This window comes from Pelodiscus sinensis, chromosome 2 (assembly GCF_049634645.1).
Source record: "Pelodiscus sinensis isolate JC-2024 chromosome 2, ASM4963464v1, whole genome shotgun sequence".
In the NCBI taxonomy this organism is placed as follows: domain Eukaryota; kingdom Metazoa; phylum Chordata; order Testudines; family Trionychidae; genus Pelodiscus; species Pelodiscus sinensis.
In genome coordinates this window covers 93,072,028-93,098,156 of record NC_134712.1, presented here as the reverse complement: position 1 = coordinate 93,098,156, position 26,129 = coordinate 93,072,028, and the positions used below count along the sequence as shown (strand labels likewise).

General features: G+C 40.7%; 1 protein-coding gene across 8 annotated transcripts in view; it reads left to right on the top strand.

Annotated features, from left to right (window-relative positions):
- The window catches only part of RTTN (rotatin), a 173,244-nt gene that overhangs the window by 90,690 nt on the left and 56,425 nt on the right, over positions 1-26,129 (top strand). For 6 of the 8 annotated variants that reach the window (XR_331929.4, XM_075921044.1, XM_075921042.1 and 3 more), the window contains 7 exons: positions 730-874; positions 2,021-2,175; positions 4,386-4,605; positions 9,947-10,075; positions 12,018-12,131; positions 15,073-15,231; positions 25,074-25,145. Coding sequence is in view for 7 of the 8 variants with exons in the window: in XM_075921044.1 (XP_075777159.1) it covers positions 730-874; positions 2,021-2,175; positions 4,386-4,605; positions 9,947-10,075; positions 12,018-12,131; positions 15,073-15,231; positions 25,074-25,145 (994 nt within the window). In the remaining variant the exon portion in view is untranslated. The remainder of the gene's footprint in view (positions 1-729; positions 875-2,020; positions 2,176-4,385; positions 4,606-9,946; positions 10,076-12,017; positions 12,132-15,072; positions 15,232-25,073; positions 25,146-26,129) is intronic. The other 2 variants (XM_075921043.1, XM_075921045.1) reach the window with 2 other exon arrangements.

The following is a 26,129-nucleotide window of genomic DNA, read 5'->3' as shown; positions in this document are numbered from 1 at the left end:
TTAGCCAGTCTTAGAATCTTGATTAATTTTGACATCCTGCCACAAATTTCTGACAAATGCATGTGAAATGGGAAAAGTGATTTGAACACTTTAGAACTCAACTAAATCTAAATGGAATTACCTGAGACAAAGTACTTCAATATGAGAGGATGTCTCCTGTTGAATAGCAAATGTCTATTGCAAACAATGGATTCTACATAATGGGAAATGTTAAGCAATCTAAATAGAGGTTGCTATCGGTTCTCTCTATAATAAGTTTCTAAGCTTAAAGATATATAGTGTACTTGGGAGTTTTGCTAGAAACTCTACTCCGCAAAAAGAAAAGATCCTCTGTTTTCAGTATAAAAAAGGAGTTAAAATATAATTGATTTATTAGTTGCTACGTATTTGTAACTTGTGTGTAGGAAAGCAACAAATCTACAAAGGAAATATAACTAAAACAATTCAATGTACAAGAGGAATCGTACAAAAGAAAGTAGTTAATTATTCTTTTTTTCCCTTTCAGTTAGTTTTGGTAGTATATTTAAGTGTTAATAGTTCGGGATTAGTGAAGTTTGACCCATCCCTTTCTCTATCTCTATTCATATATCTAAATTTAATCTTTACTATAGAAGAGTCCATAGTGGTGGTATTAATGGATATTTTATACCATGTTGGAATTTCAGATCTCAAGCCATGCCTCAGCTATGAAAGTGTAATCTGTAGCTATACTGTTTGTTTGTACCAAAGGTTTCTACAAGTACTTCCAGCTTCTACAGATGATGAGAAACTTCTGGCTGATGTCTTAAGTTTTCTAAACCAGTTGCTTAGGGAACAGAGGAAGAGTTCAGAGGCAGAAAATCTAATATGGATTCTGGAGGTACTGTTTAAAAATGTAAGAATATAATTAGGGGAAAATATAGATTGCAAACTTTACAAAGTGGTATAACTGCAAACTATCTACAAATAAAGCCTTTAAAAGGCATCTTGATATTTTTCGTTTATCATTAGTAATAGTTGCCCTGTGGTCTGAACCACGTTTTAAATATTTTGATGACTTAACATCAAACAGTTATAAATGGTTTTGCTTTTTTTTTTTGTTCTTGTGTGAATGGCTTTACTGATTGCAAGTGTCACTTTTGTCAAATGATAATGTTGAGTTTGTACTCATATGCCTCTATTTCAATTTTAGGCTTATGCTACATAGTAATGATATTACTTACATGCTCTTTTTGGACTGACGATTATCTGTAATTCATGAATTGTTTTTGAAGTGATATTACAAATATTTATAGTTAGGTATTATTAACCAAGGATGAAGTCTGCAGTACTTTTAGGTGCTTAAGATCATAAGGTACCAATTGCTTTTTTTTTTTTTTTTTTTTTTCTAAAAAAGGACAATTTATTTGGTTTTTATGGCCCTAAAAGGACAATTTATTTGGTTTTCTATCTTGGAAGAGATGCTGCATAAGTCATACAATCTGCATTTTAAAGAGTACAAATAAAATGTAATCTAATCATGAAAGTGAGTGTTCAGCAGCTCTCGCTCTTACTTATGAAAATCTGACCACTTACTTGAAATCAGATCACTTCATTTAGGTGCCTATATAGAAGCCTAAGCATTGTTGAAAAGAGCCCATTATGTATAAAATATATTAATGACTAAAACCCATCAGATTGAGTCTCTTAGGAAATGTAGTCAAACAAGAGGATATAATTTGAATTAATATCTCAATTGCATATGTGTATCTTTCATCAGCTTTTTGGAATCTCAGTCCATGTGACATTTGTATTATCTTGAACAGTATTGCTTCTTAATAAAATGCGGTATGACTTAATGTTCAGAATATTCTTGTGTACTGCTTAATAGATTGGCAGACCTAATAGGAATACTATATTTTCAGGTTTTTAAAAGCATTATTTGTTGTTGAAATTATTTTACTAAATTGTGACTGACCCTATTTTTTTAGATTTTTTTTTTTTGTTCGCTGATTGTATCAGGATAGGAATAAAAGATTTGAATGTTACTATTTCCTCTTAGAATTCAGGTTCACTGCTAGACCTTCTGGTGCGAGCTGAATCCAAGATGCAAGATGAAATAGATGACATACAGACTGCTGTCAGACAACAACTGCAGAAAGAACTGATTAGTATCTTTAACATGATGCTACTCTGCTTCACATCAGTTACTGACAGGTACAGGATCTGTCCACATGATTCAGTGTTCAATTATATGATAGCTGGAACCCCTAAAATATTGTACCTCGGTAGTATAGTTCTAAGTCTTTGGCTCACTAGAAAAAAGATTGCAACTACATAGTTTCCATGTACAGGCAGTCCCCGGGTTACATGGATCCGACTTACATCAGATCCCTACTTACAAACGGGGTGAGGCAACTCCGCACTAGCTGCTTCCCCCCAGCAAACCAGGGAGATGCGAAGCTAGCACTCCCCCCAACAGACCAGGGAGATGCGGAGCGGCTTCTCTCAGCAGACACCTCAGCTTGAGAATAAAGGACTGAGGGAAGTGAGGTGTGGGAGAATAAAACTGAGCTCTGGAGAAATGTTTGACTAGAGTTTCCCCTACAATATGTACCAGTTCCGACTTACTTACAAATTCAACTTAAGAACAAACCTACAGTCCCTATCTTGTATGTAACCCGGGGACTGCCTGTATTTTTTTTAAATACCCTCTCCCCACTGTACACGCGATTGTGTATACTGTCTGAATATGGACATACTTTGTCAAATCAGTTTTTATTTGAATCTCAAAGATCAGACTATGGCCATACTTTAAATTGGACTACAACTTCAACCTGGCTTGTTTAGTATGAGCCTCTGAAAACTGATAATACAGTTGCATCCAGTAGTTCAGAACACTCTGTCCTTTAGACAGATGTGATTTTTAGCAGTCATCTTTGAGTTGAGATTGGTAAAAGCTGTGACATTTGGTTTAATTATTATTTATTAATTATTACATTAAATACAGTGTAAATTATCAAACTGTTATTTGTTATACTTTGAAAAACTGTAACAGTGATACAAATATTACATTATTTCACAGGAAGGCATTTCTGAAAGTGTACCTTTTAAAGGTTGTGAAAGTATCAGAATTTGATAGTCATTGGAATAAAATCACTTTCTTCTTCAAGAGATGTCCCTGTGGGTGCTCCACTGTAGGTGTCAGTATGAACCTGTGCCATTGATTGGAGCTTTTAGAGCAGTATCCTCCTGCGTAGGTACAGTGCCTGACTCATGTATCTTTGGTGCCTTGACATTGTACCCCCCGCCGTCCCTTCTCAAAGCTCCACCGTGTTCCTCACAGAAATGTGTTCTTTACCAACTTTTAGATAGATAAGTAGTTGTTTCCCATTACCTAGATAAGTTTGTTATCCCAGTTGGCCTTTACCCCACTTTTTGTTAGAATGCATGGTTCACCAGGTTGAAAGGATTACATGTCTTGTAAAGATGTTATCACAATTTTGGACCAATACTTGCGATGTTCCCCAGAAATGTGTCCACTGCAACAAGTTACAGGTCAGAGCAAGAAAGGATAGGGATCTATGTTTAAAACTCATCCTTATGGAAAAGGCCTTTTGCCCTGCCCCAGCCTTGGGGTCCAAACTCTCCATGGACCACTCTATGCCTCAACCAGCTAAGGACAAGAAGACTTTAAAAAGTGAATGTCGTCTTCACCTCATAAGACTCCCCCGGCCACAAGATAATCTATGAGCACCAGCTGCACCGCAGTTCATATACCTATGGAGCATTAGGGTCTCCATTACCATTTGCACTGTTAACACTACTGGTGTGCACCTCTCCAAGGTAAAAGGCTTGAATTTGTCTTCCTCCTTCACAATGGCAGCATTCAGCACCACCAAGTGATGCCAGTGGCGTGCTAACAGCCACTCTACTTCTGTTGGTACTAGACAAGCCTGAGGCACCGCCATTGAATGCGGTACAACACACTACAGCACCATGAGCAGGCAGGAGCTCGTCCATGCAGGGAGCTGGTTATTATCTCTTTAAAAAAAAAAAAGTGTGACATTTTAAACTGTATTTTCTGAACTTGACAGTTGTTTTTCTTCTAATAGCAAGGCATCTGAATTTTTATTTCCCTCTCTGTGGTGTATTACTTAGTATGTTACAGGCTTCTTTTTGTACTCATTCATTTTTGGGTTGAGTGAGTGTTCCTCTTTATTCAAAATGAAATTTGGGACTTTCAGAAATGAAAAACACTTGAAGCTTCAAATGTCAAAATTTGTTCTGCTTTAAACTATAAAATAGATTTTGATACCTAGACTTATAGGACTAAAGAACCAATAAGATGCCATTGACATCAAATAAAATAATTAAGTTAATTTTTTTATTTCATCTCACACATTTGGCTTTTGTATTTGGAACAGAAAGGGCTTGGAACAGACTGACAATTTCCGAACACAACTGGCTTTGAAACTACTAGAGTGTTTACAGGTAACAGATGCACCGCACTTTTATGGATTGCCTGCTTTGGAGAGGACATTACGAGGAATGGTTCATGTCACTGCACACCCGGGCTGGAGTTCACACTCTGCCACAACTGAGTCTTTCACAATATGTATGAAATATTTGACAGGTCTTCTTGAGGTAAGTAGCTTATGTTATCATATGTATATGGGTGGTAACAATCATAAAACAAGTTACATATTATGCTTCTGAATGCCATGTTTGTTTTATTAAATGGATTATTATTGGGAAAATTTACTTGGTAATCTTGTGGCACAGTGATTTCAACAAAAACTTAATAGCAAATGAATTCTGGGTGTGTGTACACCATGAAAATTGCAAGGAAGGAATATTGCATAAAAATACTTAACTTCCCCAGTTAGAAAACAATAACTAGCTTATGAATGGTGGAGTGAAGCAGATCCATTTTGACCAATTTGAAACAGTGTATATCAATGTATATATAGTATCATATATATATCAATGTGTATAAAGTACAATATATAACAATGTCTTTGTGTTTTGGTAAGTTGGCTATATTTGATTAGGGTTGCCAGATGGTTTCAACAAAAATAGCAGACACACTTGACGTTACATCACAATCAACATTACATCTTATTTAGAAAATACAAGACATTTATATTTTTCATATATATTTTCTCAATTTGTTTCCCAAACAGAAAGCTCAAATATTGGACTGTCTGGTTCAAAACCGGACACTTGGCAACCCTATATTTGATCATCTTCTAGACCTTTTAAGAAAACCTTATGAGGTATACATGTTGAGCTTCACCTCTACATGTCTAAGTGAGCTGTTAAGTTAGTTATTTATTGCCCCCATTAAATCCTCTCTTCCCCTTCCCACATACAATTACCTGTTTAGTAAAGAAAGCAGGATACAGTATAGCCAGACCAGGTAAGTGGGAAGTGTCCCATAACAGCTGACTAGAAAAGAGGGATGTATATATACCCAAGGCAGTTCTGGCGAAGCTGTTTTAACCTGGACAAGGCTAGCATCACCCACAGTTTCACTTATGGAAGTAGTCAAAATATCAGCCTCCATTGTTACCTACTATGGGCATTACGCCAGTCATCTTTCTTCTCAGGGGTCTGGGAAGGCATTTTTTCTCACGGTGGGTTTTCAGGGCTTAATGTAAATTTGTGGCAGTATCACAACTCATTATATAAGCTTGTGGTGGAATGTCCAGTGAGGTAATCCATATGGAATGGGTACAATGATCAGGTAAAACTAATTGGTAAAGGATTTAAAGGAAAAATCCTTTACGGAAGGAGAGAAAGGAGATTCTGGGTTCCCATGACTCCTATGGCAAAGAGTTAGCCTATGGAAGAGGAGGTGATTGGGTTATAGTAGCGGGTTCATGGAATCCAGACTAGAAAAGCTGATGGCAGCCCCCCATATGGAAACACATAGGTACAGTGTTACTTACAACTGTGCAGTCTTGTCTGCTGTGTAATCCCAGTTATTTAATTAAAACCACATCCAGTGTCTCTTATTCTCTTCTTCTGACACAGCCAGACAGCAATTTTTTTTATCTCCAATATGACAAAATAAACTGAAGATTAAACAGTGGAATGGAATGTAAATGTGCTGCGATGGACACTAAAACCAATCTGTAGTGACAAATATTAGTGTACATTAAAAACAAATCAATTCACTTTCTGTTCGGTTTTTTTTGTACCTCATTTTTGTACCTATTGTAATTTTCAGACAAGAATATCACTAAATAATATAGGAGATAAATAAGACCAGTAATTTTTCAAAATTAGTGTCTCCTTTGTGTTGGACTGAGATTTATAATTAGGGAATAGAAAAAAGAAAAATCTACAATGTCTGCCTATGGGCAGTAGTCCTTTAGAGCTATAGAAATATCTTAGTAGATAGGTAATATAGTGGTAAGCTAGGAAAGCATAGTGGGCTAAAGGAACAATTTTGTTATCTATACACTGATCCCTTCGTTTCTTGTCCAAGTCTAGGGAATTATATTTATCAACCAAAAAATGTAATGAATCTTCTAAACTAAACTAAAATATTGACGATAACTTAATACTCCAAAGTAACCTTATAATAATGTAGAGTAGCTGCAAAGTGGAGGTAAACAGTTTATATAGATTTTAATTTTGGTCTTTTAACGGTTTACCATAAAGAGTGAAAAAAGTATATCAGAAATTGTTCTTTTAAGTTTCAAATTTTAAAAATTGTTTACATCAAAACAGCAATGCCTATTAGAAAAGAGAGAAATTTTTTTATCAAGGTCACCAATTAATCGTAGTCTATCAGTTTAAAGGAAGCCAGTGCTTCCCCTGACCTGGTCCCTAGTTGGTCCACATCGTCGTTCAGCGTCTGTCCCTCGTTGTTTATCCAGGGAGTTTTTAACTCAGTCAATAAAAGTCCTTCGACAATTAAGCATAGTCCATCACGTAAGAGAAGCCAATTCTCCCCCTGACCTGGTCCCTTGTCATTCTGTGTCTTCTTCTCAGTAAGACAAAGTCCATCAGGTGAAAGGAGCCAGTGCTTTCCTTGAACTGGTCACTCATCGGTCTGCAATCCTGTCCCTTGTCATCCATCTGATAGTACAAGCCAATCTGTCCAAATGGATATTACAGTATCTCCAGTACAAGTGAGAAATAAGGGTGAGAAATAAGTAGCCTGCAGACCAAATGCATTTTTTCCATGTTAGTCTCTAGCGGATTGCCAGACACTTCATTTACCTGCACATCTGCAGGTACGGTGGCTCACAGCTCCTATGGTGGCAGCAGTTCATCATTCCTGGCCAATGTGAGCTTCAGTGAACCGTGTTCCTGCCTATGGATGCGCAGGTAAATAAAGTGTCTGGTGGCCTGTTGCATCCAGCCCATATGCTCTATATTGCCCCTCTCTCTCTATGGGGAGATACACACTGCCTACTAGGATTCTCTTAAAATCCTTAGCCTTTTTAACAACATTCATTTTGTGGAAATCTGCAGAACTGCAACCTAGACTTCACTACACACTTTTACACAATACTGTGCATTGCTACAATGCGTATCTTCCAGTACCCTGTTAGTCCACACAGTGCTCTCATCTGCTACAACTTCAAATGCAAAATTCCCTCCTTCCTCTGGAAGGCATGCTCTGAAGTCACCTAAAGTGGAGCACCAACAGGGAGAGCACTCAAAGAGGAAGTTACTCACCTTGTGCAGTAACCAAGGTTCTTGAAAGATGTGCTCCCCTATGGATGCTCTGCTATCCACCCTCCTCTCCTCTGCTTTGAAGTTCTATCCTATATGGACTCTTCAATAGAGAAGTGTGTGTGTGGAGGGGAGGGGAGGGCCGTAACAAGGACGGGACAAGCCCTGGGACATCATAATCGGGTGCAAAGATGCAATAAGTAAAAATAATAAGCTGCAAAAGTCAAGAGCACAACGTGTGCTTACCTAAGGAGAGAGAGTACATAATTAAAATTTTGCTAAGAACACAAAAATACTTCGTTACGGTGCTGGTGGAAGGAAAGGGGAGTTTGGCTGCTCAGCATCAGTTGAGGCAGCGTGAGACTGGACCTGGCATGTCCAGCCTGAAAAGACACTGCTACTTTAAATCTCTGACTCTTAGTGCAGGGGTGCATCAGTACCAAAGTGGAGCGCCCATTGGGGGACACATTGAAGAATCTCCATTACTGCACAAGGTGAATAATTTCCTCTTGTTAAAGTGGAAGTAAAATAGTTGGATTCACTTGATTGATGAAAACTTCAGATAGGAGTTTAAAATTAAAAATGGGACGAAAGTTATATATGGTGTCGTGATAGCAAATGGTCAGAGAAAACAACTAAGATGAAAGCAACAGGGAACCAAATGATAAGCTTTCAGTCTTGTCTGCTGTAAGTTCCATGTGATTTCAAGTGAACTAAATATAACAAGTTACTTAAAAGTGGAGCGGCTGGAAGTTTGGGGTTTTTATGGAAGGAGGTGGTTTGAAGGAAAAGGATAGGCAAATTATACTAGGGATTTTAAATTGTGTTTTAACTTGAGTAGCTGATGGAATTTCCATCGACTACTTTATAGTTGATAAGGTGGGGAAACTGCAGAGCTTTAGTAGGGTTGGCTCCTGAACTCGGGAGCTAACCCTGCTGTGGCTCTAGCATGTGAATGTATGAAGAGCCTGATGGCCAGGCAGTTACCTGGGCTCTTAATACATTTAAAAAGCAGAGGTGCAGCTTGGGGGACCTGGCGCAAGCTGAGACAGCTGATTCCCGTCTTACACTGGGTCATCTGGGCTGCACCTCTGTCTTTCTGTCCCCCCCCCCCCCCCCCCCCGCTGGGACAGTGCTGGGGGGAACCAGCTTTTTAAGATGGCTCCCCCCCAGCACCAGCTTCTGCTCCCCCCAACCTTGCTGCCTCTCTCTGATAGAAACAGCAAGGGGGGGAAGGAGGAGAGAGAGGTAGGGAGGGGAGAGTAGCAACTAGTTGAGTGACTCCTTGACTAGTTGCTTACGTCCCTAAATTATACTAACAATATTTTTGGTGGAAAATGCTCTTTAGATATAATTCTTACACCTGAAGTTCCATAAGTTTTATGACTCATATCACTGTTCAGCAGATTTTGATATTTAAAATGAAAACTTCCATTTACATCCGTGCAAATCCTATTAAACTGTCCAAAATGAACCCTCTTCCTTTAGCGTAATTTTTTACAAAGTGCCAATTAAACTGAAAAGCTTTTTGTATAGAAAGCCTTACAATAGCACATTTTCTTTATAACAAGAAGTGTGAAATCTGCACCATCCTGCTTTTTTGAGAACCAATATGAAATAATATCTTCATAATAGCGTAAGGCTAGTTATCTAGAAACAATTATGAAGAGCTACAAAATATTTTAAATGACTGTCATATGTGAAAAGTATCTGTCTTCATTAATCACACAAAAGATGCTTTGTTTTTAAGTTATGCAATGGGAATGTTTTAATAGAAAATGCTAGTCTGAGACCCATGGAGTAACTACAGATACAAGGGCTGTGGCAAGATGGATGCATGAATTATTTGAGGCTAAAAATTGAACATGGTTAGCTAAACAATACATTGTAATCCTAGGCGTGCAAAATAGAAAACTCCAAAGCAAAAAAACCCCACAAAAAACGTATAATGAATAATAGTATATATCACAGCCCATAAAAAACCCATTAGCTGACTAGTCCATAGATAGTGCAGACCTGAGTGATCAAGCAAAAAGCAGGACATGGAATACTGTGGTACAGCTGTATCACAAAGGAACCTCTGACCAAGTAGCTTATTGTACTGGAAATGTAAAGTATTCTGAAAAAAGCAAGGAAAATGTATGTTGGATAAAGGCTGTTACACTTAATCAAGTTTTAAATTCATTGAAGTCTGCAAGACACTTTGTATGTATTTGTTTTTCTCATTATAAAGCTTCCATGACATTGCTTTGTTTTGTTTGTTTTGTTTGTTTGTTTGTTTATTTAATTACAGGTTATCTCATCTTTTTATGTTGAATGGGGAGGAAATGCTATGTCCTTCATGGGGAAAGGTGTCACAAAGAGCACAGTACTTTGCTTGCTTCACTTGTCTCACGAAATGATGGCTCAAGCCAAAACTATGGTGAGAGCACTAAAAGCTGCCTTTCATTTGTCATGCATGTGACTGAAACACTGGCACATTATTGATGGTTCAAAGCTATAGTCTAGTTTTGCTAGACATTAGAGAGCAGAAAATTGAATTTCAACTGGTGTTTTCCTTGCAATTGTGGTGCTTTAAATTACTGAATTTGAACACTAAGGAATGCTAATGTCACTATTTTAAGTGTAAGACATACTAGCTCTAAGGTCTGGTTCTGCTAACATTCCTTACTGAGCAGTATCACTGTGCGGGTAGTCCTTTTGACTTAAGAGGAACTAGTTGCAGAATGAGGCACTCATTACTTAATGGTAAAGATGGTAAACAAGGGCTAAAAGCATGGTATTTACTTCTAAAATAGTTTAGTAATAAGTATAGTATCTTCAAGATTATTTTAAATGAGGTTACTTCTGATACTAGAAAATAGTTTGGTTAAATATATTTTTATTTGTACAACAATTCTGGAAATAAAGCTTCTTTTAACAGAATGTTGCACAGTACTAAAACTTTCTTATGGTAGGGTTGATTTACAAGATGCAGATTCCAGAAAATCCTGAAACATATTTTTAATGTTAAATCTATAAGTGAATCCCATTAAATTTAAGAGAGCACTTTTAAGTTTTGTGCTGTATCAGGGCCCAAATAAACACATTGGCTGAGTCTAGACTGGCAAGTTTTTCCGGAAAATCATGTGCTTTTCCGGAAAAACTTGCCAGCTGTCTACACTGTCCGCTTGAATTTCTGGAAAGGCACTACGATCTCATGTAAAATCATCAGTGCTTTTCCGGAAAAACTATGCTGCTCCCGTTCGGGCAAAAGTCTTTTTCCAAAAGACTTTTGCGCAAAAGGGCCAGTGTAGACAGCATAGTACTGTTTTCCGCCAAAAAGCCCCGATTGTGAAAAAGGCGATCGGGGCTTTTTTGCGGAAAATCGCGTCTAGGTTGGCCATGGACGCTTTTCCACAAAAAGTGCTTTTGCGGAAAAGCATCCTGCCAATCTAGACGCGCTTTTCCGAAAATGCTTTTAACGGAAAACTTTTCCGTTAAAAGCAGTTTCGGAAATTCATGCCAGTGTAGACGTAGCCATTGAGGTTCTGTGCTCTTCTGTTAAATGTCTTAATTCAGTGTGCAAATGTAAATAATCTATAAAGTTGCTTAGGCGGTTACCAGAAAAATTAAACCGGGTAAAATACCTGCTAATAAATATGGTTTGATTTTGTTTAATTAAATCCTCAAAATATAACCAACCCCCAAATGTGCCTGTGACCATATTCTGCAAACTTAATTTTTTTAGCGTTAAGAATAAGGTGGAAGTCATGGTCTTGAGCTTCAACATGGTTAAACACAAAGCCAGGATTTTACTATCCATTTTGGGAGACGAAAATCCAGTATAGAAATGCTCTGTTAAGAATGAAAAAAGAAGTTCACACAGTTTGCAGATAGCATATGTATTTAATTCTGCCACCCTTACTCATGTTGCATAGTACTTTACTCTGGAATTTGCCCCCAATAAATTAAAGTAGGCTCCAGTGTAATAAAGTACTACACAGTTCAAGGGTAATAAAGTCCGTGTCTTGAATAGCATTTCTCATTTGTGCAGCTAATCAACAGAATTAAACTGTGACTCTTTCCTCTTAACTCAGCATTTATTTTTCTTTGGTAGTTTTAAAAACAATTATACCATATTAAGACAATAGTTTTGTGTTACTGACGAGTACATTTTTTATTTTGTTTATATTGCAAAAAGGGGTTTGTACCACACAGTAATATTGTTAAGCTTTACATTTTGCTTCCAGAATCTTTGCCATACAATATTAATGCTTTATACTGAAATAAAGAAAAAATAGCTTACATAGTTGGAGGATAGAATTTATTTGAATAGTTACTGTCTGAAACAAATATTTTGTCATTTTTTTTCTTCTGATTAGGACTGGGTGTCTCTCTGGCTCTTGCCTTACAATAAAAGTGAAGAACAAGAACAAGTTCCTTCTCGACTCGGTCTAGCATGGCTAATTCCATTGTGGGTAGATAGAGATCCTGAGGTTAGTGTGTTCTAGCATAAAACTATTGCTCCAAGTTTAAGAAACAAGTGTATTGCAAATCTAAAAAATTGTGTTTAATGTTGACACTTAACTAACTTGTCCTAATTTTAAATGTGTGTTTTTAAATTGTACTTCAGAGAATAATAATGGTTAGAATTTTTCTATCAAAGTGTCTTAAAATGAATCCCTATCCTAATTTCCTACCCTCTCTGTCCTCGCCCTCCCCCCCCCCCCCCTTCTTTTCCTGATCATCCATGGTAGTGGCTCCTGGGGCCTTAGCACAGAATAAATTTAGTCTAGATAGAATCATTGCTCTCTTAAAAAGTGTTTGCAGTATTCTTGTAGCATAATGGGCTCAGAATATTAGAGAGTTAAGGTAGTGAGTGAATATCTTCCATTGGGCCATCTTCTGCTCGTGAAAAGACAAACTTTCAAGCTTATACAGAGCTCTGCTTGTAGTCTGGGAATGATGCTTACTGTCACAGCTAAATTTAAGGGTGTAACCAATAAAGAGTTAACAAGTTACATTTGAAGTGGGTAATTAAGACTTCTGCAGTTGTAGGACAAAGATGGATTAGTGGGTTATATGCTGTTGTAATGAGCCATAAAATCCAGTCTTTATTAAGTCCATGATTTAACATCCAGCAGCGTTATGAATTTAAGTTCCTAGGCTTGTGTTTTGAAGATGTGCTGCAGGTTTCCTTTTAGGACAAGGACTGAGAGATCAGATAGGGACTGAAAAGTATTCTCCCCTGATGATACGGTGTTTTTGTCTTCTCTCATTTTATTTGTATTGGTTTTTCCTTCATTGAAGTAGGTTCTCTCAGGTATTTGGGTGGTCTCTTCCATGATGATGTCCTTGTTGAATGAAGGCAGTCTTAAGTGTGTTAAATTGTTTATCCTGTGTTTTCTTCTTGGAGTATATTTCTGTGGTATCTGAGTGCCTGATGGTGGATAAGCAATTTCGTGAGGTGATTACTAGATCTGTGAAGCTAGGTGTAGTGATCCCTGAGTTTCTTGTTATGGATGAGTGGTGGTGTTTGAAGTTGTGTTGGAAATATCAGAGGGAGTTTAGTATGTCTGCCCAGAAGATGCCAATGTCATTGACGTGTTCATTGTTTATCATTGGTTTTGTTGTGCATTTCACCAGAAATTCTTCCTTCTGGTCGCCCATTGAGGAGTCATCCTAGTACCTGTGGCTGTTTTAAAACAACAACACAGTGTCAGCTGTGAATAGACCCATCTTACAACAAAGCAATCACTCCATATCTAATCTCTTGATCTTTGTCTTCAAAGGAACTTGCTTTACACCTTCATAAGACAAGAATGGGAACTTAAACTGATCACTTTGCTAGATACCAAAAATCATGGACTGTGTTTTGGACTCCTTACAGCAGTCTGCAACCCATTTACTCTAATTTTTCCAACCACTGAAGTGGTGTTAATTGCCCATTTGAACTTGAATGGTCTCTTGCAATATGAGTTAACTCCTTATCATTTCCACCCTTGAATTTATCTTTGTCACTCAGACCTGAACAAGAGCTTTGCATAAGCTCAAAAGCATGTCTCTTTTCATTAGCAGTGGATCCATTAAAAAATATTGCCTCACCAACCTTGTGTTTACTAAAAAGAATGTTCTTTTTAACATGACTTGCATACTAATTTAAAGCAAGTATACTCAGACAAAAGCTATCAAGAACATTTTATTTGAAACTGGTTGTCTGGATCATTTGTATACATTGTTTTAAGATGTCTTTACATGTACAATTCAGAAACATGCGTACTTTAAAGAAAAACTATATAATGCCATCTCCTTACTCATCACATATGCTTTCTGTGTCTATTCAGTTCTATTGCCTTATTTTAGCAACTATTTGATCTTTAGCAGTAGTTAGATGCCACTGTGATGGTGGGCGCCAGGGATTAATCTAGATAGAACATTTTGGTCTTGATGCCTTTTTTATTTTGTCATTAAGACAATTATTTAGAAAGCACCAATCAGTTCTACTTAAGAACATCCATGGAAAACAAAGATGTTGATCAGGTTTGACTGTGCACATCAGTCCAGGGGCTTGCATAGGTGTAACTGTGGGCCTGATTTGTCCTGTGGTACTCTTCTGAGCCAGTGGTCCCAACCTTTTGGGGCTGCCAGGCGCCTGGGGGTGGGACCACTCACGTGCCGGGTGCCCAGGAATGGGGCTGCCATGCGCTGCACTCCTGGGGCCGGCACAGCTCCTGTGCCACGTGCCCAGGGTGGGGCCGCCCATACACCGCATGCCCAGGATTCGGCAGCACCCATGCGCTGCGCACCTGGGGCCGGCACAGCTCCTGTGCCGCGTGCCCAGGGGCAGGGACACCCATATGCTGCGCGCCTGGTGCCGGCACAACCTATGCACCGTGCGCCTGGGGGCAGGACCACCCATGTGCTGCGAGCATGGGGCTGGTGGTGCCCCTTTGCCGTGTGTCCAGGGGCGGGGCCGGCCTCGATCACTCAGTGGGCGTACAGAAATGGCCCGGCGGGCACCATGGCGCCCGCAGGCACCACGTTGGGGACCACTGTAAATCTGAGCAGTTAATATTAAATGGTGAACGTTTTACTTTTTTGTTTTATACTTGTTAATGAAAACGCTCCTTTTATATAGTGTTATAAAAATAGAGATGTTCACAGCACTGAGATCATTTAAAGATGTTCACATGTTTTCAGCTTTCTAGACATGCGTGTCCTGTTTGTTAGGTGGATACCGAAAGATGAGTATTGGTCATGTTGTTGGTCTTTTGTTTGCTCTTGTATGAAAATACAAGTAGTTCTTTAGTAGCTTTTCAAGATAGTTTAGAGATAATGAAGATTTCATGCTTTATTATAAAGGTTTTTACAATATGTGATGAGATGTTAATATTTCATACAATGAAATGCATCTTCTTTCTTGCTAAAATGTTCCAGGTAAGGTTTACCTCCCTTGGAATTGGATCAGCTCTTACATCTCTTGAATTAGGATGCTTTGCTTTATCAGACAGCTGTCAGAGCATTTCAGGAGGGTTATGGGGAACAGTGATAAACATCCTTCTGGACCAATCTGAATGTAGCATGGTACGCAGAGAGGTATGTCTTTGTCCTCATATTGTCCCTATGTGCTGGGTTGGGGTCCCTTTGTGACTGTTAACTGACTGGGAAATCCTGTCTTGTTGATCGCAACCTGTTTCAACCAGGACATGGGGACAGGGTTACACCACCAAGACTGCAGACACACACTTTAAGCTCATGAAATTCACCTCTTTGACAATGTAAAGAGAGAGATGCACAGGACCCTTGCCCTCCCTCCTTCTCTGTAACAGTTATTTACACTGGGCTTTTTAATAAACAGAAGTGATTTTATTAACTATGAAAGGTAGGATTTAAGTGGTCATAAGAGATAGCACACAGAACAAAGTAGGTTACTAAGAAAAATAAAACAACATGCACATTAAGCTTCATTCGCTAAAGAAACTACTTACATGTAATATTGCTCCCTAAAAGTTGTGGTAGTAATCTTCATGGACTAGACATCCTCCAACCTGGGCCCAGTTGCTTCCCCCACTTCCGTCTAAGTTGGTTCCTACAGTCATCTTGGCTGCGGTTGCTAGGGAGAACTAATGACTTGGATTACCTCACTCCCTACCCTTAAATAGGATGTGCTTAAGGCAGGAATCCGTTGTTCCATGTTGGACTCCCCCAAGCTTCTCATGGAAAAGTACCGAATCCAAGATGGATTCCAGTATCAGGTCACATGATCACACATCTCTGGATACTCTCCATACTTCTTGGGCTGACCCACCCATCTTCAGGAAGGTTAAGCTCCAATGTCTCTTGCCAATGGTTGATAATAACCATGAAGCTTAATCAGTGAGTGACCCAAAACAGTGAATATGCTATTACAGATACACAGTACAGGCAGTCCCCGAGTTACACGGATCCAACTAATGTCAGATCCGCACTTACGAACGGGGCTTTTCTCGCCCCAGAACTCGCGGGCGGCGGGACCACCCAGACGCGCAGTGGTCCCACCACCGCATCATCCGGGGCGAGAAAAGCTGCTCCGGGTGTCCCTGGTCTGCTGGGACACTCCGAGCAAAGCCAGGGACCAGGGACACTCCGAGCAAAGCCACAGAGGTGGCGAGGTCCCGCGCCTCTGCGGCTTTGCTCGGGGTGTCCCTGGTCTGCTGGGGACCCCTCCCAGCAGACCAGGGACACCCCAAGCATACCAGGGACACCCGGAGCAAAGCCTTGGAGGCGGCGGGGTCCCCGCCTCCAAGGCTTTGCTCTGGGTGTCCCTGGTCTGCTGGAGACCCCTCTCAGCAGACCAGGGACACCCCGAGCAGACCAGGAACACCCGGAGCAAAGCCTTGGAGGCACGGGACCCCGCCGCCTCCGCGGCTTTGCTCCGGGTCTCCCTGGTCTGCGGGGGGGGGGGCACAGCTAGTGCGCCCCCTCCCCCCCCAGCAGACCAGGCTTTTGTTGTGGACGCCTGGGGTAGAGCAGCTGGGGTGCTGCCGGGTTGGTCCTGGGGGGACCTACCCGGCAGCGCCCCAGCTGTTCTGTCCCAGGCTCCAGATTCAGCCCCTGTTGAAACGGATCAGTGGCTGATTCCAGGAAGCTGGGGGCAAAGCAATTCTGCCTTGGGCTTCCTGTAGTCAGCCCCTGGTCAGTTTCAGCAGCAGCGGCTGAATCTGGAGCCAGTTCCGAGTTACGTACAAATTCAACTTAAGAACAAACCTATAGTCCCTATCTTGTACGTAACCCAGGGACTGCCTGTATACTTGAGCTACAAAAATGCTTCTGAACTTGAACTACAACAATGAGGAATCCTGTGGCACCTTAAAGATTAACACAGTGGGCTGCATCCCTTGGCACCTGAGCCTATTTTTACTGGCTCACAGGGTGGGAGTTCAGTCCTGCCATTCCCTTCCCCCGTGCAGCGAGGAGCCAGTGCTACAGCTCCAGTCTGAAGGCAAAGAGCTGGGCCAGGCAGGGCAGAGACTCTGCCCTTCCCCACACCTCTTCTCACCCCAGTGTTACCCTGGGATGCAATAATGATTAATTAAGAGATCTAATTAGGCATGCCCTGACACTTGGAAATGTTAATTGTCTCAAGTCGCAAAAGACGGGATTGCCTGAGGCCGTATCTATCACCAGTTATGGGTTTTAAAACAAATGAATTGGAGACAAGATATGGGGCCAAACCATATATTGTAAAGAATCTGAAATGTCAACACGTGAAATATCAGTTTGCCCACCCTATCCCAGAAGAAAAGATGATAGAATATTCTCAGTACACAAAATATACATTACACCCACGTGATTGAACACAGGTTTCGGAGCTCACAACCTCTATGCTCTAGCTAATATGAAGCCTCAACAGAGGAACAGTGAGGTGATCCTGCGATGATACTCCAGATCCTATCCTACAGACTGGCAGGTGTAGCTATCTGGACTCCTTAGCGAAGGGCCTTCCGCTCTCTACGTGTTAATCCAATAGGGCGTCAAGTAAACCCTTAGTAGCCAGTCCTGCGCTTGGACTGTTGTTTACACGGGACTTCTCCACAGGAAACTAAGCCCACTGGCAGGACAACCACTACCTACACCCACATGGTCACACTATTCAATCACTCTTCCATACATGTAATGACAAACAGGAAAACATACCGCTAGCATACCTACATAATGACACAAGCTGAACCCAAAAGACTGAACCCGAAAGAATCACAGCTAGGGTATTTATAGACAAAAAGGAGGGAAGATGTTAGTAGGGCTGAGTGCAACACCATTTGGGCAGTGTGCAGAGCTTTTTGGATCGTGTGCAGCTCTTATGGGATGGAGTGCAAAGCATTTGGTGATGGGTGCAACCCTGTAAGTGGAGGGAATCTTTAGACAGAGAAACCCCTCGCCCCCCTCCTTTGGTTAGGTTGACAGGATTGTATACCAACAAGGCTGACCCACAGACTCCATTTTAAAATCCAAATAAACTCCAGCCCAATTATACATTTCCATAGATTAAAGTGGTAACACCAGCACTGCTCCTGGAGGGGCTACGAGTCCCAGCGCTACTGCTCTGCTGGCAGCCTGGGGGAGGCTGAGAAGTGCCCCAATGGATCTGCCACCTGGGAGTGACACAAATCCAAACGCCCAAGCTCTCCCTATATCTGTCCCTTAAGACCGGCGGAAGTTCTTTTAAATTGTGCCTGGTTCTGTTACAGCAACTGAAGAAGTCAGGTTAAAACTTAAACAGTTACAGGTTTATTGAGGAAGCTTATAAATCATATGGTTGCAATGGCTATTGTTCTATTTCTTAACTGCTAGCAAAATATAGATCTTAAAAATGGTTACAAAGAAGATAAAGATACGAAAACAGAAATAATAGTACCAAGTAACAGCTTAATCATAGAATAGAATCATAGAATAATAGGACTGGAAGGGACCTCAAGAGGTCATCGAGTCCAGCCCCCCGCCCTCAAGGCAGGACCAAGCTCCGTCTACACCATCCCTGACAGATGTCTATCTAACCTGTTCTTAAATATATCCAGAGAGGGAGATTCCACCACCTCCCTTGGCAATTTATTCCCATATTTGACCACCCTGACAGTTAGGAATTTTTTCCTAATGTCCAATCTAAACCTCCCCTGGTGCACTTTAAGCCCATTACTCCTTGTCCTGTCCTCAGAAACCAAGAGGAACAAATTTTCTCCTTCCTCCTTGTGACACCCTTTTAGATATTTGAAAACCGCTATCATGTCCCCCCTTAATCTTCTTTTTTCCAAACTAAACAAGCCCAGTTCATGAAGCCTGGCTTCATAGGTCATGTTCTCTAAACCTTTAATCATTCTTGTCGCTCTTCTCTGTACCCTTTCCAATTTCTCCACATCTTTCTTGAAATGTGGCGCCCAGAACTGGACACAGTACTCCAGCTGAGGCCTAACTAGTGCAGAGTAGAGCGGCAGAATGACTTCACGAGTTTTGCTTACAACACACGTGTTGATACAACCTAGAATCATATTTGCTTTTTTTGCAACAGCATCACACTGTTGACTCATATTCAACTTGTGGTCCACTATGACCCCTAGATCCCTTTCCGCCATGCTCCTTCCTAGACAGTCGCTTCCCATCTTGTATGTATGGAACTGATTGTTCCTTCCTAAGTGGAGCACTTTGCATTTCTCTTTATTAAAACTCATCCTGTTTACCTCTGATCATTTCTCTAACTTGCTAAGGTCATTTTGAATTATGTCCCTATCCTCCAAAGAAGTCGCAACCCCACCCAGTTTGGTATCATCTGCAAACTTAATAAGAGTACTCTCTATCCCAATATCTACATCATTGATGAAGATATTGAATAGTACGGGTCCCAAAACAGACCCTTGAGGAACTCCACTTGTTATCCCTTTCCAGCAGGATTTAGAACCGTTAACAACAACTCTCTGACTACGGTTATCCAGCCAATTATGCACCCACCTTATCGTGGCCCTATCTAAGTTATATTTGCCTAGTTTATCAATAAGAATATCATGCGAGACCGTATCAAATGCCTTACTAAAGTCTAGGTATATGACATCCACCGCTTCTCCCTTATCCACAAGGCTCGTTATCTTATCAAAGAAAGCTATCAGATTAGTTTGGCATGACTTGTTCTTCACAAACCCATGCTGGCTATTCCCTATCACTTTATTACCTTCCAAGTGTTTGCATATGATTTCCTTAATTACCTGCTCCATTATCTTCCCTGGAACAGACGTTAAACTGACCGGTCTGTAGTTTCCTGGGTTGTTCTTATTCCCCTTTTTATAGATGGGCACAATATTTGCCCTTTTCCAGTCTTCTGGAATCTCCCCTGTCTGCCATGATTTTTCAAAGATCATAGCTAAAGGCTCAGATACCTCCTCTATCAGCTCCTTGAGTATCCTGGGATGCATTTCATCAGGACCTGGTGACTTGCTGACATCTAACTTTCCTAAGTGATTTTTAACTTGTTCTTTGTGTATCCTATCTTCTAAACTTACCCTCTCTCTGCTTGTATTCACTACGTTAGGCACACCTCCAGACTTCTCGGTGAAGACCGAAACAAAGAAGTCATTGAGCATCTCCGCCATTTCCAAGTTTCCTGTTACTGCTTCTCCCTCCTCACTAAGCAGTGGGCCTACCCTGTCCTTGGTCTTCCTCTTGCTTTTAATGTATTTATAAAAGGTCTTCTTGTTTCCCTTTATGCCTGTAGCTAGTTTGATCTCATTTTGTGCCTTTGCCTTTCTAATCTTGCCCCTGCATTCCCGTGTTGCTTGCCTATATTCATCCTTTGTCAGTTGTCCTAGTTTCCATTTTTTTATATGACTCCTTTTTTATTTTGAGATCGTGCAAGATCTCCTTGTTAAGCCAAGCTGGTCTTTTGCCATATTTTCTATCTTTCCTACACAGCGGAATTGTTTGCTTTTGGGCCCTTAACAACGTCCCTTTGAAATACTTCCAACTCTCCTCAGTTGTTTTTCCCTTCAGTCTTGCTTCCCATGGGACCTTACCTACAAGTTCTCTGAGCTTATCAAAATCTGCCTTCCTGAAATCCATTACCTCAATTGTGCTGGTCTCCCTTCTACCTTTCCTTAAGATCATGAACTCTATTATTTCGTGATTACTGTCCCCTATACTGTCTTCCACTTTCAAGTTCTCAACTAGTTCCCCCCTATTTGTTAAAACCAAATCCAGAACAGCTTCTCCTCTGGTAGCTTTTTCAACCTTCTGAAACAGAAAGTTGTCTCCAATGCAGTCCAGAAACTTATTGGATAGCCTGTGCCTCGCTGTGTTAGTTTCCCAACATATGTCTGGATAGTTGAAGTCCCCCATCACCACCAAATCTTGGGCTTTGGATAGTTTTGTTAATTGTTTAAAAAAGGCCTCATCCACCTCTTTCACCTGGCTAGGTGGCCTGTAGTAGACAATCTTTAAAGAGCTCTAAGTCTGTGTACACTTAAGACAGAGGACCACATCCAGGTACAATTTTTACCCCCTTCTGTGCCTCTCGACTCCAGCGTGTCAGGCCAGGGCCGGTCCCTCAATTCCTAGGAAAGATGAAAATACAAGGTGGGTGTCCCCATAGAACCTCGGGAGGTCAAACACCTAACCCGACCAGCAGGTAGAGGGTAGATTGACATTGAAAGTGAGTGTGCTGCTGTACCCATCTTTATACCCATGGGGTCACGTATTTCTCTTTCTTATCTGTGATGTCAGATAGTGCTGGTCTCCCTTGTAAGAACTGGTCTCACAAAAGGCAGTTGTGAACTTAATTTACACTTGTAAGAGAGAGTTGAGAGGATTAAATTGGAGGTACTGGAGATTCTTTTGTCAGTGGGGGATCCCTCTCCCAGGGACGGCTGTGTGTTCGTATCAACATGGCTGCCAGCCGGGCACTTCTCGCAGCCTCGAGGCCAGCTTATTGCCTTAATCCTTCTCTCCTCATATCTATGTTTTCAGCTTCTCAGGATCAGATGAGCCAGCATAGACTATGCTGATTTTATTGCTCCTTCTCTGTCCTGTATGCTTCAGGAACCTCAGAGAGGCAAATAAGATGGATGAGATGGGGGGGTGGGGTCTGTCTGGCTACACCCTCTCTTGCCCATCCTCACTCACTTTCATCAGGTTGAGGCAGAGGGTTGATGAGGGACAGTTGAAGAGCCTGCACTTAATAGCCTCTTGGCCAAACTAGTCAGGATCACCCGTCAGAGGCTCCAAGATCTACCAGTAGATCCTGATCTGGTTGGTGACTACTGCATTAATGAATGTCCAAGGAGGTCAATGTGTTCTTCTACAGGTTTATGTGTGTTATCATTTCTGTCGTCTGATTTGTGTCCGTTTGTCCTTTGGCATAGAGACTGTCCAGTTTGGCCAATATACATGGCAGAGAGGCATTGCTGGCACTTGATCACGTATACCACATTACTGGATGTGCAGTGGATGAGCCCCAGATGGTTAGGGTCTGTTATGGAGTCGCTTGTATAGATATGTGGAGTTGACAGTGGGATTTATTGCAGGGATAGGTTCCTGGGTAAGTGTTTCTGTGTTGGGTTGTATGGCTGCTGGTGAGTATTTGTTTCGGGTTGGGGGGCTGTCTATAGGCAAGGACTGGTCTTTCTCCCAAGAGAAGTGAGGGATCATTTTCCAGAATAGGTTGTAGATTGTCAGTGATATGCTGGAGGGGTTTTACCTGGGGGGCTGTCGGTGATAACTGGTAGTGGTGTTTTATTTTCCTTTTTGGGCCTGTCCTGAATTAGGTGGCTTCTGGGTACTAGTCTGGATCTTGCAGTCTGTTTCTTCACTTCCCCAGCTGAGTATTTAAGTTTTAAGAATACCTGATAACGCTCTTGTAGGTGTTTGTCTCTGTCTAAGGTATTGGAGCAGATATGGTTGTATCTTGGCTGTAGACAGTGGATCATATGATGTGTCCTGGATAGGCATGTAGGTAAGACTAGTGGTCAGTAGGTTTCCGGTATAAGGTGGTGTTTGTGACCATTATTTATTTGTATTGTAGTGTCTAGGAAGTTATTCTCTTGTGTAGATTGTTCCAGGCCTAGATTGATAGTGGGGTGGAAATTGTTGAAATCCCAATGGAGTTCTTCAAGGGCCTCCTTCCCGTGGGTCCTTATGATGATAACATCATCAATGTAGCGTAAGCAGAGTGGTGGTACTAGAGATGGGAGCTGAGGATATGTTCTAGATCAACCATAAAAATGTTGGCATAGTGTGGGGCCATGCGAGTACCCGTAGCAGTGCTACTGACTTGAAGGTATAATTTGTCCCCAAATAGGAAATGGTGGTGGGCAAGGACAAAGTCACATAGGTCAGCCACCAGGTGTGCCATGACATCATTAGGGATACCGTTCCTAACAGCTCATAGTCCATCCTCATATGGAATATTTGAGTATAGAGCTTCTGTGTCTGTGGTGGCCAGGATGGTGATGCACTGTTGTTTCCTTAGGAAGCCAGTGGTGTCCTGAAGATGGCTTCAAAGAGAATAATCCTATTCCGTAGATTATATCCTTTCCAGTGATATCTCACATAAAGTATCTTGCATAATACATATTTCAGTTATGTTATATTCATATTCACCAGCATACTTCCATAAAGAATCTGGAATCACCTGTAACAGCATGAATGTACATTTGTCTTTTGAATGTACCTTTAAGGGGAAAAATAGTACAAGATACTTCCTTCATAAACTGTTACTGGGAGGAAAGCTTACAAGACTTTCTCAAGTGGCACAACATTCCTGCTGCCTTGTAAGTTAAATGCTACATAATGAAAATACATCTTTTTCTTGTTTTGTCTTAGCATTCACTTGAAAAGTGCCAGAGACATGACTACTAATGTAAAGCAGAAGTAATTTGTTTCAGTGCTATGCTAGTCTCAGTGGCGTCATAAAAATGAGTTGCATACACAAAGATGTTGTCTGCTGTTACTTTCTTTAACCTCATAAAAATAATCTCTTAGCTATTCTTGCTATACATTTTTATAGCATTTTGAAGTCCAGGCTACAAACAGTTTTAAATTAATTTTGATATAGTGTATGTAATGCAAAAACAACAAAATACTTTTCTGCTTTTCTCCACGTTAAAGGAACTTAAAGCTGGATTTACTTTATATGCGTTGCCTAACCTTGCACATTGAACTATTTTTCTTTTCTTAAAAATGAGGAGTCCGGTGACACCTTAAAGTTAGTCTTTAAGGTGCCACAGAACTCTTTGTTTTTGCAGAGAAAGATTAAGACAGCTACCCCTCTGAGACATTTCTTTTATTAGAGAAGTGTATAAAAATATTCATTGGTATTATATATGAGCTACAGATTGTACATTAATCCTCTTGACATTGGTAGCTAATATCACAGCACTGTGGAAAATAACCTATTAAATTATATGTACAGTTTGTATTTATCACCCAGTAGTTGTATCCCTAGATAGGTGTTTGTCCAACCAGTTCTTAAAAACATCCAGTGATGAGGATTCCACGACCTCCCTTGAAAGCCTATTCCAGGACCTAACTTTCTATCTACGAGGGTAGTTTCCCCTAATATCTAACTTACCTCTCCCCTGCTGAAGGTTAAGCCCATTATTTCTTTTCCTTCATTTTAGTGGCTCTAGAGAACAATTGATCAGTATTTAATATATTTGAAGACTGTTATCAAGTCTCCTCTTCCCACCTGCCTTCTGTCATCTTTTCTCCACACTAACGATGCCTAGTTTCATGATCTTTCTTCATAGGCCATGTTTTTCCAGACCTCTTATAATTTTTGTTGATCTCCTGCAGACTCTTCAAATTCTTCACCCATCATGAAGTGTAAACCCAAAACTAGACACAGTATTCCATCTGAGACCTCTCTATAGCCAAGTAGAGAGAACTGTTTTTTTTCCCAGCTATTATATATAACACTGCTGTAATGCACTCCAGAGTAATATTAACCTATTTCACTACTCATTTTTAAGTTTAAGGTAGTTTCAGTTACTACACTTGCTCCAGACTTCCTCTGCTTTTTTGATGAATTTATAATCACAGCTCCCCGTTAACTTGAAAATATTTTTCTTTTTACTGCTGTTCTGTAAAATCCACACAAACAGGGAAATTGACTATAATGGGAAAACTGTTGAACTGCTATACAAAGTGCTATCAGTTTCACAACGTAATTTTTTCCTCTTTATTATATTAGCTTTAAGTGATTTTTAGTTATTTTTAAGTTGACTGTGTCCCTTTTAAACTTTCTAGAAGCTTGAAATGTGAAACACCCTCAGGAATATTTAAGTCAGCAGGGTGACTTGTTGATTATCATATCTATTTGGCCTTTGATTTTGCTTTCAGAGTGCTTTTGGATCTGATTATCTTGCTTTATTTAGTTGCTGCAGCAAGATGGCAGTATCGATGTTTTCATTTCTTTTTTTTAGGCTGCTTTTATTCTTCAGAACCTTCTTGTAATCCCAATGCCAACAGAAGAAGTGAAAGATTGTGCTTGGCAGGTGAGTTAACTACATTTTAGTAAGGAAAGTCAGTGTGGCAGAAGTAGATTAATTGAAATTAAAATAGTGTTGCATCCCAGATATGTACCACATGTAAGAGAAAGAAATAATTCTGTGTAACTGTCAGAACTGATATATTCAAAGAGAAAAATATGGATATGAATATTCTTTTCATGTTTTCAGATAGCTTGAGGGAAATAATAGCCTTTTGTTTAACTACATGGAATGTACTATACAAAATGTAGGTGATAGTCGGATTATATTAGTGATACCTTAAGAGAATCAGTCGGTGGAAACAATAGTTTACAAAAAATGGTGAGGATCATGCTGTATAAATAACCTCAATCTCTCTCTTTTAAAATCTAAAATATCAAGAACCCCTGTGCATTCCCACTTTTGGCATATGGCATTTCTGTTGTTGAGATGTGGAACTGCCATGAAAAGCCATATTCATTAGTGTGGTGGCTTTCAAACTCTTTTTCTTGTGACCCAATTGAAGAACATTGTTGATGCCAGTGAGCCAACATAATTTGAATAGAGTATAGGCTCCGGGTTGGAGTTGAGGGTGAGAGCTTTGGGGTGCAGGAGGAAGCTCCAGCTTTGGGGGAAGGGTTCAGTGCTGGGGCAGGAGGAGTTTTCCTTGAGTGGCTCCTGATCAGCAGTGCAGTGGGGGTGCTAAGGCAGGCTTCCTGACACTCCTGGCACTGCAGACTACGCTGCAACCCACAAGCAGCCAGCAGCTGGTTCCCAGCCAATGGGAGTCAGAGCTAATGCTCAGGACAGGGGTAGTGCGTGGAGCCCTGTGTACTTTCCCATCCCCCTCCTGCAACCTGGGAGCTGGGCCTGCTGCTGGCCTCTTCTGGGGTATAGTGTAGTCTGCAGTGTCTAGAAAGGCAGCTAGTCTGCCTTAGCACCCCCACTGATTACCCTGCAGCAACCAGTGTGTAGCATTCCATGACCCAGTACTGAGTCACAATCCATAGT